The sequence below is a fragment of the Marmota flaviventris genome, chromosome 5 (genome assembly GCF_047511675.1).
Source record: "Marmota flaviventris isolate mMarFla1 chromosome 5, mMarFla1.hap1, whole genome shotgun sequence".
Classification (NCBI taxonomy): Eukaryota; Metazoa; Chordata; class Mammalia; order Rodentia; family Sciuridae; genus Marmota; species Marmota flaviventris.
Genome location: NC_092502.1, coordinates 116,977,692 through 117,002,234, shown reverse-complemented (window position 1 = coordinate 117,002,234; position 24,543 = coordinate 116,977,692). Strand labels below are relative to the sequence as shown.

Below are 24,543 nucleotides of genomic sequence, written 5' to 3'. Positions count from 1 at the left end.
GCCTCTTCAGTTGATTTTTTAAAATGATGTATAGATATGTCATAGTATCCCTGAAAAAAAGTACAAGGTAAATGTTATAATAGAATAAATCAAGACACTTTAAAATGTATTCTTTTTTAGGGTTTTTTACATGGGATATTTGAACGTCTAAAACAGTTTCTGGAATGCAGTAAGTACTTCCATCATAGTAGTTTTTACTATTGAATCCTTATTTGTTACAGCTTATTCATTATTCATTAATGACTAGGGTTGGTGAAGAATTAATAGGAGTTAAAGAGTGGGTCCCTATCCATTCAGAGCTTCTCTTCCCATATGCAAGTCTGGAGAAAGTTTTTGTCTGAGCAACTCATTTGTTGGACAATCTGAGTGAATTCTTAGTAGCTGGATAGATAGTGTATGTGGCTAAAATATGCTTCTTATACCTTGATAATTAGCTTTTTAAAGGTAGATTGGAAGCTTGGGTTTGTCTCCATCTACCTTTCTTATTCTGAGTATAGAGGAAACCTTTATTTAAAAGAATCTATTTTGTGTCCATTTCTTCTTCTAATTTCTACTACAACCCCCCCTTTCCAGGCATACATCCGTAGCAGTCATAATGTTGAATAGATAGTAAGTTATATACTATATGCCAAATGGTTTTTAGGCTTTTTTATGTTTTCTGTATCACTGTGATATAAATTTTGCTAAATGATCCTTTCATTTTGCAAATATCATATTCATTATCCCCAGCTGGATCACATTTAGGATGTGATCTGCCCTACACAGAGAATATAACATTTATATTTGCGTTTATTTTACTGGTGGTCTCTTATCCTCTTACCTTCTATGTGATTGTAAATACCTTTGTTCAGGACACACACCTTCAATCAGATGAGTGTGTGTGCATATACTGTGTGTTCATGTTCATTTGGGCATTTCCTACCTTGAGAAGGTATATTAGTCTGTACTTTTAGTGAAGGTTGATTATTATATGTTAGTCATTTTAAACCTAGTTTAAATTATTGACCCTGTTGCCAGGCATGCTCTTGGGTACTATGCATGAAAAGGTGAATAAGATAGCTCATATTGCGTATTTTTTTAAATATTTATTTTTTAGGTGTAAAAACATAGATAGTGCCTTTATTTTTATGTGGTGCTGAGGATCGAACCTGGGTCCCGTCCATGCTAGGCGAGCGCTCTACCACTGAGCCACAATCCCAGCCCTCATATTGTGTTTTTAATTTAAACCACAGTGGGGCTGTCATTTTTCTTTGGTCATAAACTTGGGGTTAGCAGAAGGAAGAACCGAAGTCCTTCTAGAATAGTAGAATGAGATAATTGACAAACCAGATTATGAGGAGTTGATGGGCTGATGGACATTATTCTGATGTGCAAAATAAGGGAAGGGAAATTTTCACAAGGATACTTCAGAAGTGATAGGAAAAGTGATAGTGAATATATTACTGAGTGTTTTTTGTTGACTGAAAAGTACTTCAGTTAGAACTAAAACAGTTTTTGAAAATGCGATTTATGATTTGTTGCTAAAATTGTCACCTTTTTACTTTAAAATGGGTTCGGTTTCTCTTTTAGGGTTAATTTTGTATAATTTGGCTGTGATGCTTATTTTATTAAATGAAATTTTACTTGCTATTGGTTTTTGAATAATAAGTTAATAACGCAAAATATACAAGAATGTAACAGGCAATATTTTTGCAAAAGTTTTGGTATTTTATTTGTGAATTTGTACGATATTATCAACTTGTACTAATTTGTGAAATGTATTTTTAACAGGTAGAAATATAGGTACAGATAATGTGTGTAGAGATAGGCTGGAGAAGACCATCATTCTTTTTACTAAAGTGGTAAGTTTTCTTTTTATCTTGAGTACATTTTCTGAAATTAATATATCTTCTCAAATTTAAGAAGGAAAATGTTTTTGTAATCATAAATTTTCACTTGAATGTAAGGAAACTCATATTCTTACTCTTTGTAGGAAAGCTAAAATCACCTTTGTATAATGTAACTTTTTGAATGCATATAATAGTTAAATTTATATAACAAACCTTCACAAGGTATTGCTAAATTGCTGAGGTTGGCCTAAGGAGTGTTAGAGAAGTTGATCCCTCTAAAGCTTATTCCTAGACCCACTGGAAAGAGCTGAGATTAAGAAGATGGCAGTTCATCCTGAAATAGATCAAATGCAGCAGGTAGAGTAATATCAGGAAGTCAGCATATTCAGAATGATTGTCAAATATCATCAATATCATGTTTTGGTTTTAATTTTTATTTAATTTTTTTCAATTTGCCCTTTTTACATATACATGACAGAGTGTATTCTGACATATTATACATACATGGAGTATAACTTATTCTAATTAGGATCTCATTCTTGTGGTTGAACATGATGTGGAGTTACACTGGTTGTGTATTTATATATGAACACAAAAAGTTATGTTCGATTCATTCTGTCTTTCCTATTCCCATTCCTTCTCCCTTCCCTTCATTCCCCTTTATCTAAATCACTGAACTTCCTTATTGTGTGTTAGCATCTGCATATCATGGAGAACATTAGGACTTGGTTTTGTGGGATTGGCTTATTTCACAAAGCACAGTAGTCTCTAGTTCCATCCATTTACTGGCAGATGCCATAATTTCATTCTTCTTTATGACTGAGTAATATTTGATTATGTATATATACCACATTTTCTTTATTCATCTCTTGAAGGGCATCTGGGTTGATGCCGTAGCTTAGCTATTGTGAATTGAGCTTGCTATATACATTGATTACATATGTTTTAAATGGAATTATATGGGTTCACTGTACTTGGCAGTGTGTATATACGTTTCTGATAATGTTAAGAGTTATATAACATTAACTCGTATGAAATTTGGGCTTGGAGAATTGGGAAAAGTGCAGAGTTGGGTTAAAGGAATTAGGAAGATCTGGTTTGAGGAGTACTTGCACTAAAATAGGTACTTGGAGAGAGGTGGGAATATCTAAGCCTATAATCTATTTTCTCTCTTTCTCTCTTCTCTCCTTCCCACCCCCCTCCCTTCTTCCTCACCCCCTCCCTTCCTCCATTTCTTTCCTTTTTTTGGGGAGGGGGTACCCTGAATTGAACTCAGGGACGCTTAACCCTGATCCACATCCCTAGCCCTTTATTATTTTATATTTTGAGGCAGGGTATTGCTAAATTGCTGAGGTTGGCCATGAACCTGCTATCCTACTCTCAGCCTCCCGAGTCACTGGGGTTATAGGCAAGCACCACCACACCTGGCTATTTTCCCTTTTTAAATGAAGGTTCAGAATACAACAGACACTAGTATGGCAGTATGTACAAAAGTGGATGTGTAACCGATGTGAATCTGCAATATGTATACGGGGTAAAAATGGGAGTTCATAATCTGCTTGAATCAAATGTATGAAATATGATATGTCAAGAGCTTTGTAATGTTTTGAACAACTAATAATTAAAAAAAAAGAAAAAAAATAAATAAATGAAGGTTCAGTATTAGGGTTAGAATTGTCTGTTTCCCTTGGGGATAAAAGGAACAGGAGTAATCTGGAGGGGAGGGGAGAGAAAGAAAAGGAGTGTGTGTGTGTGTGTGTGTGTGAGAGAGAGAGAGAGAGAGAGAGAGAGAGAGAGAGAGACACTGTGTTTATACGTATGTGTTTAGGTGGTAGTCACTTTTAGTTTTAGTTGTCTTCATTTCTTATGTTCCAGATAGCCTCAACAGTAAAACTTGACCTTCTGGGATCCAGTATAAAGTTGCCTCCAATCCTTTAACATCAAGCAAAGTAAAACAGGATGATGAAGTTAAGTTAGTCAGTGGGGCTGGGCAGTGTATATCTCTGACACTTGCCAGCATCTCTGCAGTTCCTGCTCAGTATATCAATTATATAAGTAAAATTTTAAAAACATTGTTTAGATAGTCTGTATTAGAAACACATTTGTTATTGACCCACTGGTTTTTATAGTTCTTGCTTTTACTTTTTATATTTATGTTTTGAGATCATGAATTGAACCCTAGAGCACTTAACCACTGAGCCATATCCCCAGCCCATTTTATTTATTTTTAGTTTGAGACAGGGTATGGCTGAGTTGTTTAGGGCCTCACTAAGTTTCTGAGGATGGCTTTGAATTTACAATCCTCCTGCTTCAGCCTCCTGAGTTGCTGGCATTGCAGGCATGTGCCACCATGCCCTGCTGTAGTTCTTTCTTTTAGTTCTTACTTTAGGTGATGATGTAGATAGATGGTATCTGTAATTTATTCTACTTTTCAGAATGAGTTCACAGCAATAATTTTATTTACAAAATCTATATTTATGATCTCTAAGACTTTAATGAAAACCTTTAAATTGGGAAACCTCATATATGCCTTCAATAGAATTGAATAAGTTTCCATTTGTTCATAATCCAGTTTCAACAATTATCAACATATAGTCATGGTAAATCCTATTTTATTTGTGTGCTTCCTTTCTCTCCCCACTCTTGCTAATTATTCCAAAGCAAATCCTAGATGTTCTATAGTATTTAAGTATTTTATTTTATTGGTACCAGGGATTGAATTTAGGGCCACTCAACCACTGAACAACATCCCCAGCCCTGTTTTGTATTTTATTTAGAGACAGGGTCTCATTGAATTGCTTATTGCCCTGCTCTTGTTGAGGCTGGCTTTGAACTCATGATCCTCCTGCTTCAGCCTCCTGAGCTGCTGGGATTACAGGTGTGTGCCACTGCACTTGGCTTTTTCAAAGCGTATTTTTTTTTTTCTTATAAAGATTTTGACCTTTCATTTTTTTCATAGATATTTTACATATATTCATTTCCATGGGCAAACCCCAGATTATTACAAACATAAAAATACTGCATAACTTTAAAATAAACATAGATAAAAGTTATATTTATAAACTTTCATGTAAATTTTTAATTCTGTATTCATATTTATGTACGTATATAGATATATGTATTCTAATGGTAACCTTCACCCTCAACCTAGTCCCTACCTCAGAACTAAACCTAACCCTACCCATAACCATCAGTCTTCTAAACAAAAATTGTAATTATTACTTTGAATACCCATATATATCTATTTTTAATATTTTTAGTTGTAAATGGATCTTCTATTTAATTTATTTATTTATATGCGGTGCTGAGGATTGAACCCAGGGCTTCACACATGCTAGACAAGCGCTCTACCACTGAGCCATGACTCCAGCCCCCTCATATATATTTTTACATACATATTTCTTTATATGTTTATAAACATACGTAGGTATGTGCCCTAATGCTAAACAAAATTCTGCCCATAAATTTTTATATATGTTCCGTTACATATTCTTAAAATATATCTGAACAACAATGTAAACCTCCATCTCAAAAAAAGTTAACTGTATACAAATCCCTGTACATTTAAATATTTTAATGTATTTATATATATATTTATATTGTATTCATATATTTGGATAATAATGTTTAAAACCTAAACTAATGCTAACTATTTTTCTACACCTCTTCCTATATATCTACCAGTATGCCTCACCGGAACCTCTGTATATATAAACCATAACAATTTACATGAATGTACCTATATATTATGGAATATAAATTCATAAATATTGTTATATACAAATAATAACACTTTTCACAAATATTTCTGTATATTAGATATTTATTTATTTATATATATTCATATTTATTTGTATAGAAATTACTACCATAACGCTAATTGTATTCCTGATATTAATCAGCAATTCTTAATCCCTATGACTGCAGCCGAAATTCACAATTATAACTCTAGGTGCTTAATTCAAAAGATTTTACAAAGACTTAAAAGCTATTGTAATTTCACCTAATCCCTAAATCTAAACTGTACGTTTTGATACATTGTGTGTGTGTGTATGTTTTGACATATATATAAATAATACATATGCCTATATATTCTTTACTCAAACATATATATTATCTATTATGAAATATGGTTTGTATTCCCAGTCATTTTGGTTTATTTTGGTTTTTAACTTGACTCTTGGTTTCTCCTTTGATTGGCTTTCCTTTAGTGTAGTTCCTCCCTTTACTGATTTTCATTGTTGTTTTTCATTTCTTCCTCATGAACAGTTTCTGTAGTGCAGGCTTTCTTACTGTAATTTTTTTTAACTTTTGTTTATTATTGAAGATTTTTATTTCATCATTGAATCTGAAGCCTAATTTTGCTGGATATAAGATTCTTGGTTGGCATCCATTTTCTTTCAGAGCTTGGTATATGTTGTTCCAGCTATCTTGTAGTTTTGAGGGTCTGGGTTGAAAAACCCGTTGAGATCCGAATTGTTTTCCTCCTGTATGTAATCTGAAACTTTTCTCTTTTGGCTTTTAAAATTCTGTCCTTATTTTGTATGCTAGGCATTTTCATTAAAATATGCCTTGGTGTGGATCTGTTTTAATTTTGTACATTTGGTGTCCTGTAGGCCTCTTGTATTTTCCAATTTATTCTTTTGTTTTAAGTTTTCAGTGAGCCTTTCTTTTGTTTACTTACATGTGGTGCTGAGATTCGAACCTAGTGTCTCACATGTGCTAGGCAAGCACTCTGCCACTGAGCTACAACTCCAGCCCCTCCAATTCATTCTTCATGTTTGGGAAATTTTCTGATATTATTTCAGTGAAGAGATTGTGTATCCCTTTGGTTTGTATCTCTGTGCCTTCCTTTATCTTGCTAATCTTAGATGTGGTCTTTCATGTTATTCCATAATCTTGGAGGTTCTGTTCATGGTTTCTTACTATCTTCACTGTGCAGTCAACTTTTATTTTCAAGATTATATATTTTGTGTTCATTGCCTGAGATTCTGTTTTCCAAGTGATTTTGTCTATTGGTGATGCTTTCTTATTGATTTTTTTTGTTTGGGTTATTGTTTCCTTCATTTCATGGATTTCTTTTTTTAAGAATCTCTCTTTCTTGAGGTAATCTTTTGCTACATCTATTTGCTTTCTTATCTCTTTGTTGGAGTGATCAATGGTTGCCTGTATTTGCCCTCTTATATCATTCTTTGCTTTGCATTTCATTTTAATTATGTACATACATTCTGAACTCCTTCTCTGACATTCCATCTACTTTACTGTCAATGCAGTCTATTAGTGTAGCATCTTAGTTTGTTTGGGGCACTTTCTTCTCTCTCTCTTTTTTTTTTTTTTATGTTGTTCATGTGTCTTTCTCTCTAGCAGTTCAGATCTGAGGTATTACAGTTTCTACCCTATAATCTTGTAGTGTTCCTGCAGGTTACCAGTAACTTGGTTTTAAGGGGGAAGATCAGTATTTATAGCACCCAATGCAGACAATATGCAGCTCATATTTTAGACAATTATAGTTCTGTCCCAATAAACAGAAATGATGTTAGTAAATACAGTATAAATAGTAGGTTTGCATAAGGTTCTACAGTTTCTAATGATGGACAAAGAAAGAGTGGGGGTGAGGTGTTGAATGTGGGGTTTATGAGATAGGAGGTGGGAATAGAGAGGTTTTAGATCACAGGAGGAGTGAAATAGGAATCAAGAGAAGTAGACTAGCAGGGATATCTCTGGTGTAACCAAGCCTGCAGGGACCTTGGTGATGGTCTTCCAGGTGCTGATTGTTGTCTCTTGATGAAGGCGGGCTCCTCCCTAGTTTGTGGTGATGGCAGTGTCAAACCTGTAGGTACCTTGATGTTAGGCTTCCAGGCCCTAGCCAGTGTCCTAAGGTGGAAGCTGCCCCAACCAAAGTTGGTGATGTTGGCATCGAAGGTAAACCAGGATGACTGCGGAGTTGTCCCAAGAGGAAGGCTACCGCTTTCAGAGATGGGGCTGATAGGGCAGGCCATGCGATGGCATTGGGCAGCCTGTTTGGAGATGCAGCACTGTGTCATTCATTTTTCAAAAATTTTTTTAGTTGTAGATGGACACACAATATCTTTGTTTTGTAAATTTATGTTTCATGTGGTGCTGAGGATTGAACCTTGTGCCTCGCCGTGAGAGGCAAGGGCTGTATCACTAAGCTACAGCCCCAACCCCTCCTAAAGCATTCTTAAACACAGTTGTCACATTAAAAAGTACTAATAGCTTCTTGATTTTATTTAAATATCTATTCTGTTTTCAGATTTCTCTTTGTATAAACTTTTTATAATTGGTTTATTTGACTCGGGGATAGTACCTGTTACCTTTCTGTTCTTTTTTTTCCTTGCTCTTTATTTGTTGAAGTAATAGGTACTTTCCTGTAGTGTTCGCCATGTTTTGAATTTGCTTGCATCCCTATGTGTTATTTAAGATATTCCTTTGTCTCCACACTCTTCTTATCCCCCCTATATTTCTCATGAATTTGTAGTTACATCTAGAAGCTTGGTCACATTCAGGGTATTTTTATTTTCTTTTGGTAGGGGGTGCTGACAAGAATACTTTGTAGGCAATGTTGTGTATTCATATTGCAGCCCATCAAAAGACACACAATATCTGATTATCTCTATTAGAAGGCGAAGATTGATGAGTGAGCTATCCGAGTTTCTCAGCACCCTTTCCCTTCTAGATTTTAGCAGCCATGGATGAGCAATGCCTAGTTCCATGATTTGATTTGGATTACAAAATGATGGCATTCTAATTCTATTATTCCTTTTTGCATTTATTAGCTGGAATTTTTCTATAAAGAAGAAATCTCCCTCATCAGAACTATTTGGTTCATCGAAATACAGTTCATACAGAAAGGCAGGATTATTTTTTAATTCTTTCCCTTTATTTATTACTTTTTTAAAAAAGCCTACCTTTTATATACAAAATGCTTTTGTATCACTTTTACTCATTGTTATCAAATTAGTATGAAGCAGGACTTTTTTGGTCCCTGTAATGGAAATAATAGAAAAGTCTTATTATGAGATATAATGTGGCAAAATCTATGTTATATTATGTACTTCGAGAAGGGTTATAGTACATATAAAACTGAATATATGTAGACTCTTACCAAGGTTCAAAACTTGCTAAATTTTAATTAGTAAACTTATAACTGAAATGATTATATTCCAATACGAATTTGGGAAAAATGCATTTAATTTTTTTCTTCACAGCTTTTAGATTTCTTGGATCAGCATCCATTTTCATTTACTCCTCTAATTCAGAGATCACTGGAATTTTCTGTAAGCTATGTTTTTACTGAAGTGGGTGAAGGCGTTACATTTGAAAGATTCATTGTCCAGTGCATGAATCTTATTAAGATGATTGTCAAAAATTATGCTTATAAGCCATCCAAAAATTTTGAAGGTAATGCATTACTGGTAGGTTTTTATTTTTTTTTCCTGGTCTTACTTTTTTTTATTTTAATCTTAGTGTGAAGTAATAGCTATTTTGATATAGATTTTTCTTGAAACTCATTTATTTTAGTCTGGAAAATAAACTCTTCCTGGGAAGTGAAATAGAAAGCATTACAGTGTTTAATATGTGAATATCAGCTTTTAAAAAAACACACTGTACATTTATCAAATTCTCTTTTGTAACACCTTAGAAGATCAGTTCAAGCTTAAGGACTTTAAGAATTATATACTATAATAACCTCTGAAGCTCATGTCGTAGGCTGTATTCATTTGAACAATTAAAGTTTTCTCTGACTTTATACGAAGTAGGGTTGTTTATAGACAGGTTAAATTGTATGTTATTTGAAATTTCTTCATGTGCATGTGTTCCAAGATGAATGAGGAAGGTTTGTAAATGGAAGGGAGACAGACAGACATACATATCAGTTGGTCACTTCAATATGCTGCAGTAATATAGCATAACAATGCATAAGCTATGTGGACAAGGCTGGACTGATGAGGTGTATTATAAATAAAGAGCCTCTTTGAAATTTGTTCCTAATAAAAATGAAAGTTTATGCACAAAGTTTATCTTTACCCCCAAAAGCATGTTTTTATAAAAATATATATATATAATCCAGCTTCAGTAGAATGTTTGGCTATACAATTAACTTGGAAATTTTAATTTTCTAGATAGCAGCCCTGAAACTCTTGAAGCCCATAAGATTAAGATGGCCTTCTTCACATACCCTACTTTGACAGAGATATGTAGAAGATTAGTCTCTCATTATTTTTTATTAACTGAAGAAGAATTGACAATGTGGGAAGAAGATCCAGAAGGCTTTAGTAAGAATTACTTTTTTTGTATTATTGTGGCTTATCTCCCCATTTCATAAACAAATATCTTGAATGATAGGTATAATAACAAAGTCTTTTTATGTAGTACTTTTGATATGGGTATCTTTTTTTTTTTTTTTTTTTAGTTGTCTTTCTTACCCTTTAGAACAATTTGAGACAGCGAATGAATGATTCATTCAACTATAGTGGAAAATTTTGTTCAGGAAGACACCTTTTAAGTTTTTAGATACCCTTACAAATACATGGTTTTAAACAAAAATTAAAAATCACTTTCTTGCCCTGTTAGGTCAATTTCTCTTTTGTGATTCATTCCATTTTTTTTTTTTTTTTCACTTTTGAAAAGTTGTACTTCAGAAAGACATTAGAAGATCTTTTTTTGAAGGGTTCCTGGGGATTGTAAATACAGTTTCAGTAAATGCTTATGAATGCTACTCACATACTGTATCACTGAGCTTTTCTCCTAGACTGGAAATTTTTTTGATGCTTGTTTTTCCTAACAGGAGACCTGTCTATCTGTTTGAATTTTAGTAGTAGATCAGTCATTAGATACATAGATAAGTGAGTAACAAATCTATCATGCCATTGCTATAGAAAAGAAAGGAATCATGTAATTATAAAATGCCTTTGTGTGAATTACTTTGGCCATTAGTGGGACAAGAGCTAGATTTTATTCTCTACTTATCCCTTTAACTGGATCCCATAGATTTGCTAATATTTTAAGAATGCCTTGATTGTTTTGGAATATATACCTTCCTTTTCTTTTTTTTAATTTAGAAATCATTTTAAAAATATATTACACAATACATTTTTATTTTTTTCTTCTTTTTCTTCGTCGTCTTCTTTTTCCTAACTAGCATCTTCTGTTTCTTGCTTTCTTTATGTAGTTTATGTATTGTATAACATGAGGAATTGAGACCCTACCTGGGGTTGTGGCTCAGTGGTACAGCACTTGCGTGATGTGTGCAAGGCCCTGTGTTTATTTCCTAGCACACCACCACCCCAAAAAAGAGAAGAGGTGGGAGGGAATGAAACCTCTAGATTTTTTTAAAGTTCTGAAGTATTTTACTCCAAGTATAAATACATGTAGGAAATTTATGAAAAATGACTAATTTTAAGTTGAGAAATATGATTACATTGTTGCAATGATTATCAGGACTATAATGATATATTATCAGATGATGTCATATACTCTGGAAATGATAGGTACATTGAGCTTTCCTCCAAAAGGAATTTTTAATGAAAGCAAGAACGTTTACGGATTTAATAAGCACTTGGATAGGAGGTTGTGTAATATACAAATGTTATCTGTGATTTATAGGAAAGAATTCTGTAAGTTTGTGTTTTCAAGGATTTGCATTTAGTGCTATGTTGAAAACCATTCACAGAAATACTGTGCTATTATTGAAATCTCTGTTTTTCCAAATGGGATTTTGTAAACATCGTTATTGCATTTCTGGAAAACATTACTTGTCGTCCTTTTAATTGCAGCAGTGGAAGAAACAGGAGGAGATTCTTGGAAATATAGTTTGAGGGTAAGTATTAATTGAAAAAAACTGATAGGGTAAAGCTTAATCCTCAAGCTCTTAGAAAACGACACTGTTAAATTCTAAACAGTAAGTCAGACAGATAGGAAATTGTTTCTAATTACAAGAAACTTTGTTTAGAGAAAAGTATTTGAATAAATTATGAATTCTAATCTGAATTTTTAATTTTTTTGTTAAACTTGGTGTTTGCAAACTGTGTTTTTCAATTTTTTAGTAAAGTTTCTTGGGAAATAATTTGTCATTGAACAAATGAAGGATATTTGTAGAAGTGAATGCTGCTACTTTTTGCTAGAATGATTTTTTTTTTCCTTAGTATTTCATTAACAAAGTTTCTTTAGATATCTCATTTCTCTTTATTACCAAGTGTCATGCTTTTGGAGCACATTATTGATATGGCAAATGTTTTGCCTTTATGAAAATTTATCAGATGTGGTCACTGAGCTGTTCTTTTTGTTAAGACCTGTTTTTACATAATTCATATAATCTGCCATTGGTTTTCTAAAAATACATCTTAATATTTTTAGACTTATAAGCTTATAATTGTAAACCAGAGAAATTACTGGAGCTTTACAAACTTGTTCTTATGGACAAGGTTAAACATATTAAAACAGAATAAAATTATGAACTCTTCCTGAAAACCTAGTTTGTTATTAACATATGGCTAATCTAGTTTCATAATAAGCATTCCTGCCCCAAACTAATTTGAAGAAAATATCTGGGATGACATAGCATATGTTTTTTTGTATGTCTAAGATTTTTTTAAAACATAAAGCAGAATACTTTAGACATTTACTTACAGTTCTTTTTTATTTTGAACCATTTAGCAATTCAGCACTTTTACAAATCACAATGAGTCATTTTTTCAATATAGGTAACAACGATTTTTGTTACTGTTTTTGTTAAAAATACATATTATTTTATTTTTGTTACTAGGGATTGAACCCAGGGGTGCTTAACCACTGAGCCAAATCTCCAGCCCCTTTTAATATTTTGAGACAGGGCCTTGCGGAGTTGCTCATAGCCTCACCTAGTTGCTGAGGCTGGCTTTGAAATTGCAGTCCTCCTGCGTCAGCCTCCCATGCCACAGAGATTATAGGCATGTGCCACCACACCCAGTACTATTTTATTTTTAAATCCAGAGTTTTTAAAAGTTTTGGATTTTAAGAATGTATGTTCTTTGATTTATTATAAAATAATTATAATATGCCATCATTTTTATTAGAAATTTGTTTCTTCTCCCTCCAGCCTTGCACTGAAGTACTATTTATAGATATATTCCATGAATATAATCAGACTCTTACTCCTGTACTTTTAGAAATGATGCAAACCCTTCAAGGTAATGTGTTTTTTGAGATATATATTTATTTATCCATTTAATTAATGTTCAGTAAAAAATGGTTAATTGCTTACTATGTGCAACATGCTATTTCTTAGGTTATATAATGGATATGAATTTGAAAAAGACTGAATGCATTCCTTCCTGAAAGGAGGACATTTGAGATAGGACTTGAATTATAGTCTGGATATGATAATTAGATTTTGCTGTCGTAAACATAGTAGCAGCATGAGCAAAATGGCAATCACATTCCTTGGGGAGATAGTCTCTCTGGAACATGTTATGGTAAGGAATGAATAAAGGTTAACATAGTATGTTGGACTCAATAGGGTGGTGGCAGTGGGAGTGGAAAGAATGTATGGATTTAAAAGAGAATGATGGAGTAAGTTTTAGGTACTTGTTTATTGCATTTTGTTCACAAATAATTATTTAACTATTAACTAACATTGATTTATATTTTCTGAATTTTGTGCCAGACTCAGGGGACATTGATCACAGCTATTTTGTTCAGTCTTTATTCCCAATGCCTGGCATAGTCAATAACTGTTAATTTATTGTTTGACTTTTCACAACTGATTGAATATGCTGGGTAAGGCAAAATAATAAAAAATGTTCCTGACCTTTTGAGTTTTAATGATAGGCAAAGCAGTTATCTCATTAATAGTGGTTGGAGGTACAGATACTTTTGGAATACATGTATATAAGGAGTCTTGGGAGAAAAAAGAGGTTCAAGACAGAACCTGAGATTTTTACCTGTAGAGGTAGGAGGAAGTGATTGTTTTATGAATATAAGAGGCAGAAGGCAGTGGACTCTCCCTAGAGAATAGATTGATTAGTTGGGGCAGGAATCACATTGAGTAGGTAGAGATTTAAAGGAATGACAGAAAGAAAATTTCTTGTAGGAATGGTGATATTTGATCTTGTTTGTATTAAGAAGCTGTGTTCTTCAAAAAGCTTAATAGATTAGTGTTTCTGTTTAAATTATAAGCCAAAGCAAATATAGGCTAGTAATATAATTATGTTAATTTTAAAAGATTATTTGGACATTATTTTATTTTACTATTAATTGATTTGCAGTGTCTAATTACTAGTTTCTTAAATTTGTTAATATGTATACTACGTAAGTTGCTTTGTATGTTTTTGCATGTGGTTTTGTTGGTGTCTGTTTTCTTCTATAGAGTATTACGTGAATTTACTTTGTTTTTTTTTTTAGCCACTGAAGGAAGTGATAGATTATTTAGGTTAAATTTGCTGTCTGATGGTAAGGTTTTCAAGGATTTCTGAGTTCAATTTTCCTTCTAGCTCTGCATCAGTTTGCTTATTTAGAACGAACTTATTCTAGCTTATTAGAATAAGTTTAAAAATTCCTATTTAGCAGTGGAAGAGTGCTTTGAGAAAGTTGGTAGAAATTTTTCTCTTTTATAGAAATCTATTAACTAAGGAAATTGTGTTTTCCATGTCTACTTCTGGTATCCTTCATGAATAAATAGCGAAGACTGCCAACTTTTTATTGTCCTGTTCTAATTCATCTTTTAATTTTTTTTTCAAAGAATTTTCTTTTATAATGAGGATATTACAGTTAACAATTTGTGGTATATGTTTCTCTAGAATATTGCTTGTCATACATTTTTTGAATATGTTTAAAAGATTTTTGATGTTATTTATAGCTTTACATCTTGTACCCATGTTCTATGAAGGCAATGGTAATAAAATTTAGACCTCCCCCTTGTAGATATGCTTAATATTACCAAGTATGTTGTACTTAGTTTAATTGAAAAACTGAGTTAGGATTGAATAAACACTGAAGTGTCTATCAGCAGGTGAATAGATAAAGAAAATGTAGTATGTATACACAGTGGAATACTATTAAATATTAAACAGGAAGGAAACTGTCATTTATTACAACATGATTAGAATTGTAGATATTATCTAAGTGAAATTGATTTAGGCATGGGAACACAAATACCACGTGTTCTTTCTTGTATGTGAAACCTAATATGATAGAAGCCATAGAAGCAAAGAATGGATTAGTGTTTACAGAGGCTGAGGGATGAAGATAATGAGGAGATAGTGGTCACATGGTACAGTATCATTTTTAAAGTTGTCTGGCACACTGTGAAAATACAGTTACTAGAGTATTATACACTTCAGAGTTGTTGAATAGATTTCAAATGTTTTCACCACAAAAATGTTAAGTATTAGAAGTGATGGCTATATTAGCATTTTTATTTAATTATTTCACATAAGTATTCATAGAGAATAACATCATTTTGTATTCTATAATTCATATAGTTATAAATGGTTAATTTAGAATAAAAAAGGTAAAAAAAATATTTTTAAAAAACTAGTAAAAATTAGAAAAACCAGTACTGCATCATCTCATTCATAAGTAAATTATAAAAATGTTGATTTCGTAGACTCAGTTGAGAGAAGAAAGGTAGTTACCAGAGACTGGTAAGAATAGGGAATAGAAAAGGATGGAGAAAGACTGATCAGTGGATACGATACTAAGCTAGAGTTAGATAGGAATAAGAACTTCTGGTGTGCTGCTGCATAGTAGGATAATTATATTTAACAAAAATGTGTATTTCCAAAACCTAGAAGAAAGAATTTTAAATGTTTTTACCATAAAGAAATGACAACTGTTTTAGATGACAAATATGTTTAACCTTTAACCTGATTCAAACATTATGCAGTGCATACATGTATCAAAACATCACAGGTTACCCCATTTACATGTATGATTTTTTTGTTTACTGTATCAATTAAAATAATTTAAATTCTTAAAATGAATTTTGCTTATTTTTACTGATACTTATTTTTTTAGGGCCCACCAATGTGGAAGATATGAATGCATTGTTAATCAAAGATGCTGGTATGTTAAACTTAATTAGTTTAGAAATATTTAATTATTCAATAGATGGAGGGTCTGTTTTGTGGTAAACTTTGTGCTGGGAAAGTTGGGATACAAGAGTAACCAAAATATAGGAACTATCTGGTGAGAGAGATATCCAGATAAGCAGACAAAAATGGTTATATACATTTAAAGTAGGGGATAAACACGAGCTGGTTTGGTATATCTAGGGAAAGATTCCTAAAGAAGTATACTGTGATAACTCAAGGACAAGTAGGAGTTAGTAGTTGTACATGAGGTGTGTGCAAAAGGATTCCAGGAAGACTTGAGCAGTATGGAGAAAAGATTGATGATAAGAGGAGCAAAATATAGGTAGAATTAGAACTGTTACTGTTTTGGTTTAACTTGAACATAGAAGTTAAGGGGTTGTGGTGAGGAGAGATGGGGTGGAGAGAGATAAGCGTGGACCAGGTTTTGAAATATTGCCTCTGTTTAGAAACAGATGCTGTTTTATAAGTTTATAAATTGACTCTAATATTGGAGCAAATTTAACTTTCCATTTGAAAATACTAAGGAGTATTTGGGGAAAATAGTAAAATAGCTTAATGTCTCTAAAATATCTGCTTTGATAATCTCTCCCAGTTAACATATGGTGGGTTTTTCTTAATTAATATATTACATGTTTCAAAATAAGTTTAATTTGTTATATAAGGCCAAATATCTGATATCCTTGATTTTTTTGGTTTAACTTTCTTTTCAGTGTACAATGCTGTTGGATTAGCTGCTTATGAGCTATTTGATAGTGTTGATTTTGATCAGTGGTTTAAAAACCAACTTCTTCCAGAATTACAAGTCATTCACAATAGGTAAATATAAAATTTTGTGTTTATTTTACATTGCTGATTTTCTGATGAAGGCAGGAAGCAGTTAAAGTTGCTTATAATTGGGCTGGGGTTGTGGCTTAGAGTGCTTGCCTCGCACATGTGAGGCACTGGGTTCAATCCTCAGCACCACATAAAAATAAATAGACAAAATAAAGATATTGTGTCCATGTATAACTAAAAATATTTTTTAAGAAATTGTTTATAATTTTTAAAGGGTCATGGTTTGACTTAGCAGGTAGTGCCTAGTAGAATATAAGACTATGAATTCTATACCTAGAATATGAGCAAGAGTTGGCTTTTATGTTACTTTAAGTTTAGATATTAAATGAGTAGGATAGAAGGAAACAGTTTTTCATAGTTTTTATAAATTATTTTCTAGTTTAAAATTAGAGACTATAAAAAATATTTCAGAAGGATTTTGGTTCCTGGTGTGAAGGGGGTAGGTCTATCAAGTTCCTTCTGTGTACCTGGTGCCTGTTAGCATATAGTCATAGGTTAGTAAGTATTTGTGCACCAAATACTGATCAAATAGAATGCCACCCTCATGAGGATCATTTTTTGAACATTTAGAGCTACAGAATTATAAAACTGAAGATGCCTTAAAAGTAATTTCTACCAGTAAGTAGCTGTTCATCTTCTCATTTTTTTTCCAATCATTTCTTCAATGAAAAAATGTTCAACAATTAGAATTTGCTATGTCCTGTAGATCCAACATTGACTATAGTAGCCTCTCATTCTGCCCTCAGGGGCCTAGTGAAACTCTGAAGGAGAGGAAACCTCCTTTGAGGAGGCAGATATGAAATATAATTTTCCTTAAACCCAAAAGGCTGTTTAGTTTAAGACCTTTATTATCCAGTATAGTAGCTCCCCTCATGTGGCTATTGAGTAATTGAAATATGCTTAGTACAAATGAAAAAATGAATTCAATTTTAGTTAATTGAAGTTTAAAAATGGAAGCTGTGTAAAATATGTATTGATTGTATATTGAAATGATAATTTGAGTATATTGAAATAAATATCATTAAAATTTACCAGGTTCTTTAGACTTATTTTAGTGTGTATACTAAAAAAAATTTAAAATTACCTATATGACTTGTACAATATTTCTCTTAAACAGATGTCAAGACCGTTGTTTCTCAAATTTTATATATGAATCACTCGGTAGGAAATCTTGTTAAAATGTAGATTCTGGTTACAAGGTCTGGACCAGATACTCTAGTTTTCTCATACTCCCAAAATGATGATGATGCTGGTTTAGGAAGCACACACTTTGAGGAACAAACGGATAAAGTAGTCTGGTAGTGACTTTGACCTTGGAATTTGACCTTTCTGTGCATTATTGTATTTGTTTGAACAGAGCCAAATATGGCAATACCCAGGATTTCAGTCCCAAAATTGATGATTCTTTCACCTCACTTTATACAAGTATTGTTATTTCTGCCTGTGTCTTTGTTCTTATAGTTCTTATATCTTGAATTGTGTCAAGAATGAAATTTTGGACACAAGTATTTTGAGCTTTGCGATTTTTCTTCTTTCCTTAGTAACCCTCATTTCCTTTAGCAAAGATAATCACAGAAATAAATGTGCGTATATGTACTGAAAATATAAAACTTTTAAAATATAAAGTGATTGTTTTTATACTCTGAGTCACATTCTGGAAACTGATAGCAGTAAATTTATATGTATATTTTATGTTAGAAATAACAAGGTACTGCAAGAAATCAAACATGAGCCCAAAAGTGTGTGGGCAAGGCAAACTTTTACTTCTGCCAGAAGTGTGTGCTACTGGAATCTGGCTAGCAAGCACACCCAGCCTGGTAGTCTGCCTGTTTACACACCTAACAAATTCAGTGCTGATTGGAGGACTTGGAAGTATAATCTATACAACTGGCTAATTTTAAAACTGTGATGGGCACAAAGGAAGGGCTATAATTAAAAATGGCTACAGTTAGATTCAATTAAGGCTGAATACTATATTCTGAAAATGGACCACCCACCAGACTTCTCTATTTCTCACATTTTATATAATCCTAGAGATCATTCATAATGTTTTGAAAATAATATGGAATCAACAACTAGAATAAGAAAATTGAATGTAGGAGCTACTTTATTATTACTTTATGGGATCTCTGCAGCTTTAGCAGTAAGAAATTAACACTATTTTTAGTTACTTGGGGAACAGAAGTAAAAATTTTTGTTTCTAATGTACAGATCTATGTTGCTACTCTGATGTGGTAGAATCAGGGTTATGTGGGCTTTAAGAATTTTCATTTACTTACATCAGGACTGTATTGGTAGTATTTTGTACTGTGACAAATTTTTTCAGGTAGCTTTAAAGATTTTATGTGAATGTAGAATGCATTCAGTACTACAGTTTAGATTTAAATGGTGACATATAATAAAATACTTAACGTTTTACTTTCATGATTTTAACCTATCTAGGTATAAGCCATTGCGACGCAGGGTCATTTGGCTCATCGGTCAGTGGATTTCTGTGAAATTCAAGTCTGATTTAAGACCCATGCTATATGAGGCAATCTGTAACTTGCTTCAAGATCAAGATTTAGTGGTATGTTGCTTAAAATGATTGTTTTTTAATTTCAACCTGTGCTAAACTTTAAAGTCAGAAAATGTTCATATTTATATAGTGTGATATTCCTTAGTTAGCAGTTTGATTTGAGGGCAGGGAAACTTTTGATTATTGTTTGCCTTTCCCACTGAGTCATTGAAAAAACATGTATCCAAACTACTACTCTGAAATCATTTTTAATATTTTGGTGAGAGAAAAAATGAGGCAGTTAGTTTTTAAAGACCCCTTTATTATTATGTTTTTGACATTAGGGATTGAACCCAGGAGCGTTTTACCACTGACCCCCATCTGTAGTCTTTTTTTTAAATTTTGAGACAGGGTTTAATTAAGTTGCTGAAGTTGGCTTCATTCTGCCTTATCTCTTGACTTGCATGGATTACCGTCATTAAAATACCTTTTTACAGTATTTATTCTTTTTCTTATTCAGGACAGTCTTTTTCATTGATACAGTATCATAATCTGTTTCACCCTTACTGTTGATTGATTGCTCTTCATTTATGTGTTTTTCCTTTGTTTCGTTTTTGCCTTTGGAATTGATGTTCCTTTTAGGAATTTTTTTAATGGTGTTCACATGATTTTCTCATATTATTGAAGCTTGATAATAGTGTCTTCATTGCTTTTTTTCCCTCATTCAAAACAGTAGGTTTGTTGTTTTACTATATAGGTCAGTTACTTAAACAGGCCTGTGACTTTCAACAGTTAAAAATGTATAGAACAGTCTCCCTTTTTTTTTTTTTCCTGCTAGTGCTCTAGTGTATGTTTGAATGAATATATTAGTGTCTTAATATATACGTTTTTGTTTTGGGTTTAGATTTGTCTTCAGTATACTATTTAAGAAGTTTGGGTAAAATCAGTCTCACCACCCCCAATTTGTGCTAAGATCTTGTCTCATCATTTCTCAGTGTCAGCTTTTCCTCCACCCACCCCCTTATTTTTACTTTCAACACATCTGATTTCCCATGCAAAGGTTTAGGCCACACTTTATTCCGAAGAAACTGCAATTAGTAATATAATTTTGGATCGCGAGAGCAGCGGCCTTGGGTGCAGGATGGCTGCGGAGCCGGCCCGAGGCATGGCCCGGGGTCCCTGCCCACTAGGTCGGTCTCGCCCCAACATGGTTGCCATGCCCAAGAGAGGAAAGCGACTCAAGTTCTGGGCCCACGTCGCCTGTTCTGGTCGAGTGACTCTGGCGGATTATGCCAACTCTGATCCGGCAGTCGTGAAGTCTGGACGGGTCAAGAAAGCCGCCGCCAACGCTGTTCAGCAGGAAGTTAAAATCTCTGTGGTTTGGCAGCCTCCCAGCTTCCTGCAGAGGAAGCTCTTTCTGGGGTTAGTGAGTCCTGTGACATCATAGACATCAGTGATGAGATGGATGCCCAGGAGGAAATCATCCATGAGAGAACTGTCTCCAGAAAAAAGAAAAGCAAGAGGCACAAAGAGGACCTGGACAGGGCTGGAGGAGAAGAGTATCCCATGGGATATTTGGCTATTGCTGGCCTCCGACATCCGTCCTGAGGACATTGTGAATTTTTCCTTGATTTGTAAGAATGCCTGGACTGTCACTTGCACTGCTGCCTTTTGGACCAGGTTGTACCGAAGACACTACACGCTGGATGCTTCTCTGCCTTTGAGCCTGCGACCAGAGTCAATGGAGAAGCTGCGCTGTCTTCGGGGCATGTGTTCTCTGTACCATATGTATGAACCATTTGCTGCTCGAATCTCCAATAATCCAGCCACTCCAGAAGGCACTCCCAGCACATTAAAGAATTCCAAATGCTTACTTTTCTGGTGCAGAAAGATTGTTGGGAACAGACAGGAACCAATGTGGGAATTCAACTTCAAGTTCAAAAAACAGTCCCCTAGATTAAAGATGTATGTATGGAACGATTGCAGCCCCCCATTCAGTATGAAGATGTTCATACTAACCCAGACCAGGACTGCTGCTTACTGCAGGTCACCACCTCAATTTCATCTTTATTCCAATTGTCATGGGAATGATATTTACCCTGTTTACTATTAATGTGAGCACAGACATGCGGCATCATCGAGTGAGACTGGTGTTCCAAGATTCTCCTGTCCACGGTGGTCGGAACCTGCGCGGTGAACAGGGTGTGCAAGTCATCCTGGTTCCAGTGCACAGCGTCCGACTCTGATTGGTGGCATCCGCAGTATCTGTTCTCCCTGAGAGCATAGTTATTGCTTCCCATCCTTTGGGGCAGCCCTGAGTCTAGACCATAAGTAATCAGATTTCAGTTTGAAGGGGATGGTTCTGTTGTATATCTGATTAGTAATGCATATGCTCTTTTGGTTCCTATTATTGGAGGAGAAGGATTGAATCAAGAGGAAAATAACTATGGTTTATAAACATATTTTAATGTAAAATTTGCATTTGAAAGGAGAAACCTGGCCCTGTTTTCTGTGTTAAATCCCATTTGGTGCTATTGAGTTTATTGTTCTATATTCTTTCATCCTGTTGAAAATGGATGATCTTGCTCTAGGGAAAAATTAAACTCTTAAATCTTCAAGCAAAAAAAAAAAAAAAAAAAAGAAATATAAATTTGCTGTAGCAACATTGTACATTTGAAAGGCAAATAGAACTGATCTTTGGATTTTTCAACTTACATATTATCTACTTTGTGTAAATAATTGAGAATTTATTTTAAATATCATTCTGTAGTGATTAAATGGTATAAATATGGGAGGTTACAGGGAACCCATTTTTTTTTTTTTTTTTTTTTTACCTAACTGCTTTAAAGATTGTGGTTTTCTAGCCAGGCATGGTGGCACACCTCTGTAATCCCAGCAGCTCAGGAGACTGAGGCTGGAGGATCAGGAGTTCAAAGCCAGCCTCAGCAATGTCGAGGCGTTGTGCAGTTCAGTGAGACCCTGTCTCCGAATAAAATACAAAATAGGGCTGGGGATGTGTCTCAGTGGTTGAGTGCCTCTGAGTTTAATCCCCAGTACCCCCAAAAAAATTATGGTTTCCTGAAATTAATTTACTTTTCAAAAGCTTCAGAGTAAAACACAAGATTTAAATTTTTGTTTTCATAGTTGGAAATACCATTTGCTTTTCCGTCAGTAATATCCGAGAAAAGACTTTAAATGACTTGTGTGTTATAAAAGTATTAAATCTCAATTCAGCTTTCTTTGGGAAGTAGAGAACTTTCTTGTGTCATACCCTCTCTATAATAATCAGTCTATTAAAAAAGAAAACAAAAATGAATTATTTTATCATTATTTTAAAAGTGGAACGTTAATTATACCAGTTATTAATAAATATTAATGGGGAGAAATAATTTCATGGCCAAATATTAACATAGGTCTCTTTATTAAGGACTGGTCAGAACCTTAAAAAATGAATATTTGCATTGTGCCTGTCCAAGATCAAGAATATAGAGGTTATACTGCTTTAATTTAGACCTGTGAGAAGTGCTGGCTAGAGAAATGTGGAAAGTTGCCTTACACATACATAAATATTAGATATACATATATATACACACAATAGTATGTATATAAGCATATGTATATACATACAAACATGATAGTATGTGCGTGTGTGTAAACATACACACAGTGTGTATATATTTATACATGTGTATATCCAGATATACAAAATGTATAGATTCTGATAAATCTAAATCGTCTCTGACTTTCCAAATCTGCACTTTCTTGTTTAAGTGCTCTTGTAGAGTTGGTATAGATTTGATACTGAGCAACTGCATTTTCTATTTCTTATACTTACAAGGAGACACAGGCTATGATGGAACAGAAATAGTGCTGCAATTATAGGAACAACTTCTCCAGTTACTGCAGCCTTCCATAAATTTTGTATGAGGGCCAACATTATATTTTTAACATATGTATGTCAATTGTATTTATGAAATAAAACATTACAAAATTGCAATTGAATCCTTCTCTGTCTTTCTAGTTTCTGCCTATTGTCTTCTGTGTTGAACAGAGGTTTTTAATTTTAATAGATTACAGTCAGATTATGTTTTATTGTACTTCTTGTTTCTTGTTTAAGAAATCCTCTTTTTTTTCTTTGTCATATTCAAAATCTGCTTTTGAATATGATGTGAAGTAAGTATTAAATTTTCATTTTTTTTCCTGGAGTAACTTGTCAAATAATCCATAATTTTCTCAGTGATTCATAAGATGACCTACCCAGTCATATGCCAGATTGACACAAATGTGTGTCTGTTTTTGGTCTTTGTTCTATTCCAGTGGTCCTGTTTTTCTTCTCATTTAAATATTGTTTCAATTACAACACCTTTTTTATAGTAATTCATAACACTTGCTGTGAAATGCATTCTTATACTCTTGAATACTAACAAATTTTTTATGGTTTTAAAAAAAGTCAAATGATATTTATTAATAATCTTTTTTATTTTTATTTATTTATTTATTTTTGTACTGGGGATTGAACTCAGGGGCACTCAACCACTGAGCTGTATCCCCAGCCCTATTTTGTATTTTATTTTGAGGCAGGATCTCACTGAGCTACTTAGTGCCTCCCTTTTGATGAGGCTGACTTTGAACTCATGATCCTCCTTCCTCAGTCTCCTTAGCTGCTGAGAATACAGGCATGTGCCATAGAGCCCTGCAATTAATCATTTTTTTTTTTGCAGTGGTATAATGTGTACACTTGCTTTTAATTGAGCCCCTCTTTACACTTATTAACTGGCTCTTTTAAAACATATTACAAGTTCCTTATACTATAATTTGAGACTATTGACTTATATTCTGTACCACAGACCAAAATATCTATTTTAAAAAAAATCTCCCTTCCATCTTCACACTTAGGACATATTACATAGCAGGTGCAGTGCTTGTGAGAAGTTTCAGGTTTGAGAACACTAAGTTTCTACAGAGTAAATTAGAATTACTAGGTGAGAGGAATTGTGGTGTGGATCAAACCCAGGGCCTTGTGCATGCTGGGCAAACACTACTACTGAGCTACACCCCTAGCTCCCACAGATGATTTGGTAACCAGAATATTTGGTGTGTATAACTGGGCTTCTTTAGGTTTTAAAGTTTCTGAACTAATTATGTCTTGAAGCTCAGTAATTTGAGGTAATGTTTGTTTTTAAGTTAGGTTATCTGCAACCTTCAGTGAAATAAGCAGTAAACTACTGAAAATTTAGTTCTAATGTGATCTTTCACTCTTGTGGGAACCTAGATAAGATATAAATTGTGG

General features: G+C 33.6%; 1 protein-coding gene and 1 pseudogene across 5 annotated transcripts in view; both read left to right on the top strand.

Moving 5' to 3' along the window:
• Positions 1 to 24,543, top strand: part of Ipo11 (importin 11) — a 202,416-nt gene that overhangs the window by 67,470 nt on the left and 110,403 nt on the right. For all 5 annotated transcript variants that reach the window (XM_071612569.1, XM_071612568.1, XM_071612567.1 and 2 more), the window contains 9 exons: positions 121 to 169; positions 1,771 to 1,841; positions 9,059 to 9,251; positions 9,974 to 10,126; positions 11,627 to 11,670; positions 12,928 to 13,018; positions 15,846 to 15,893; positions 16,633 to 16,738; positions 19,199 to 19,325. In XM_071612569.1, the coding sequence (XP_071468670.1) occupies positions 121 to 169; positions 1,771 to 1,841; positions 9,059 to 9,251; positions 9,974 to 10,126; positions 11,627 to 11,670; positions 12,928 to 13,018; positions 15,846 to 15,893; positions 16,633 to 16,738; positions 19,199 to 19,325 (882 nt within the window). The remainder of the gene's footprint in view (positions 1 to 120; positions 170 to 1,770; positions 1,842 to 9,058; positions 9,252 to 9,973; positions 10,127 to 11,626; positions 11,671 to 12,927; positions 13,019 to 15,845; positions 15,894 to 16,632; positions 16,739 to 19,198; positions 19,326 to 24,543) is intronic.
• Positions 20,419 to 21,682, top strand: LOC114094974 (transmembrane protein 183A-like; annotated as a pseudogene).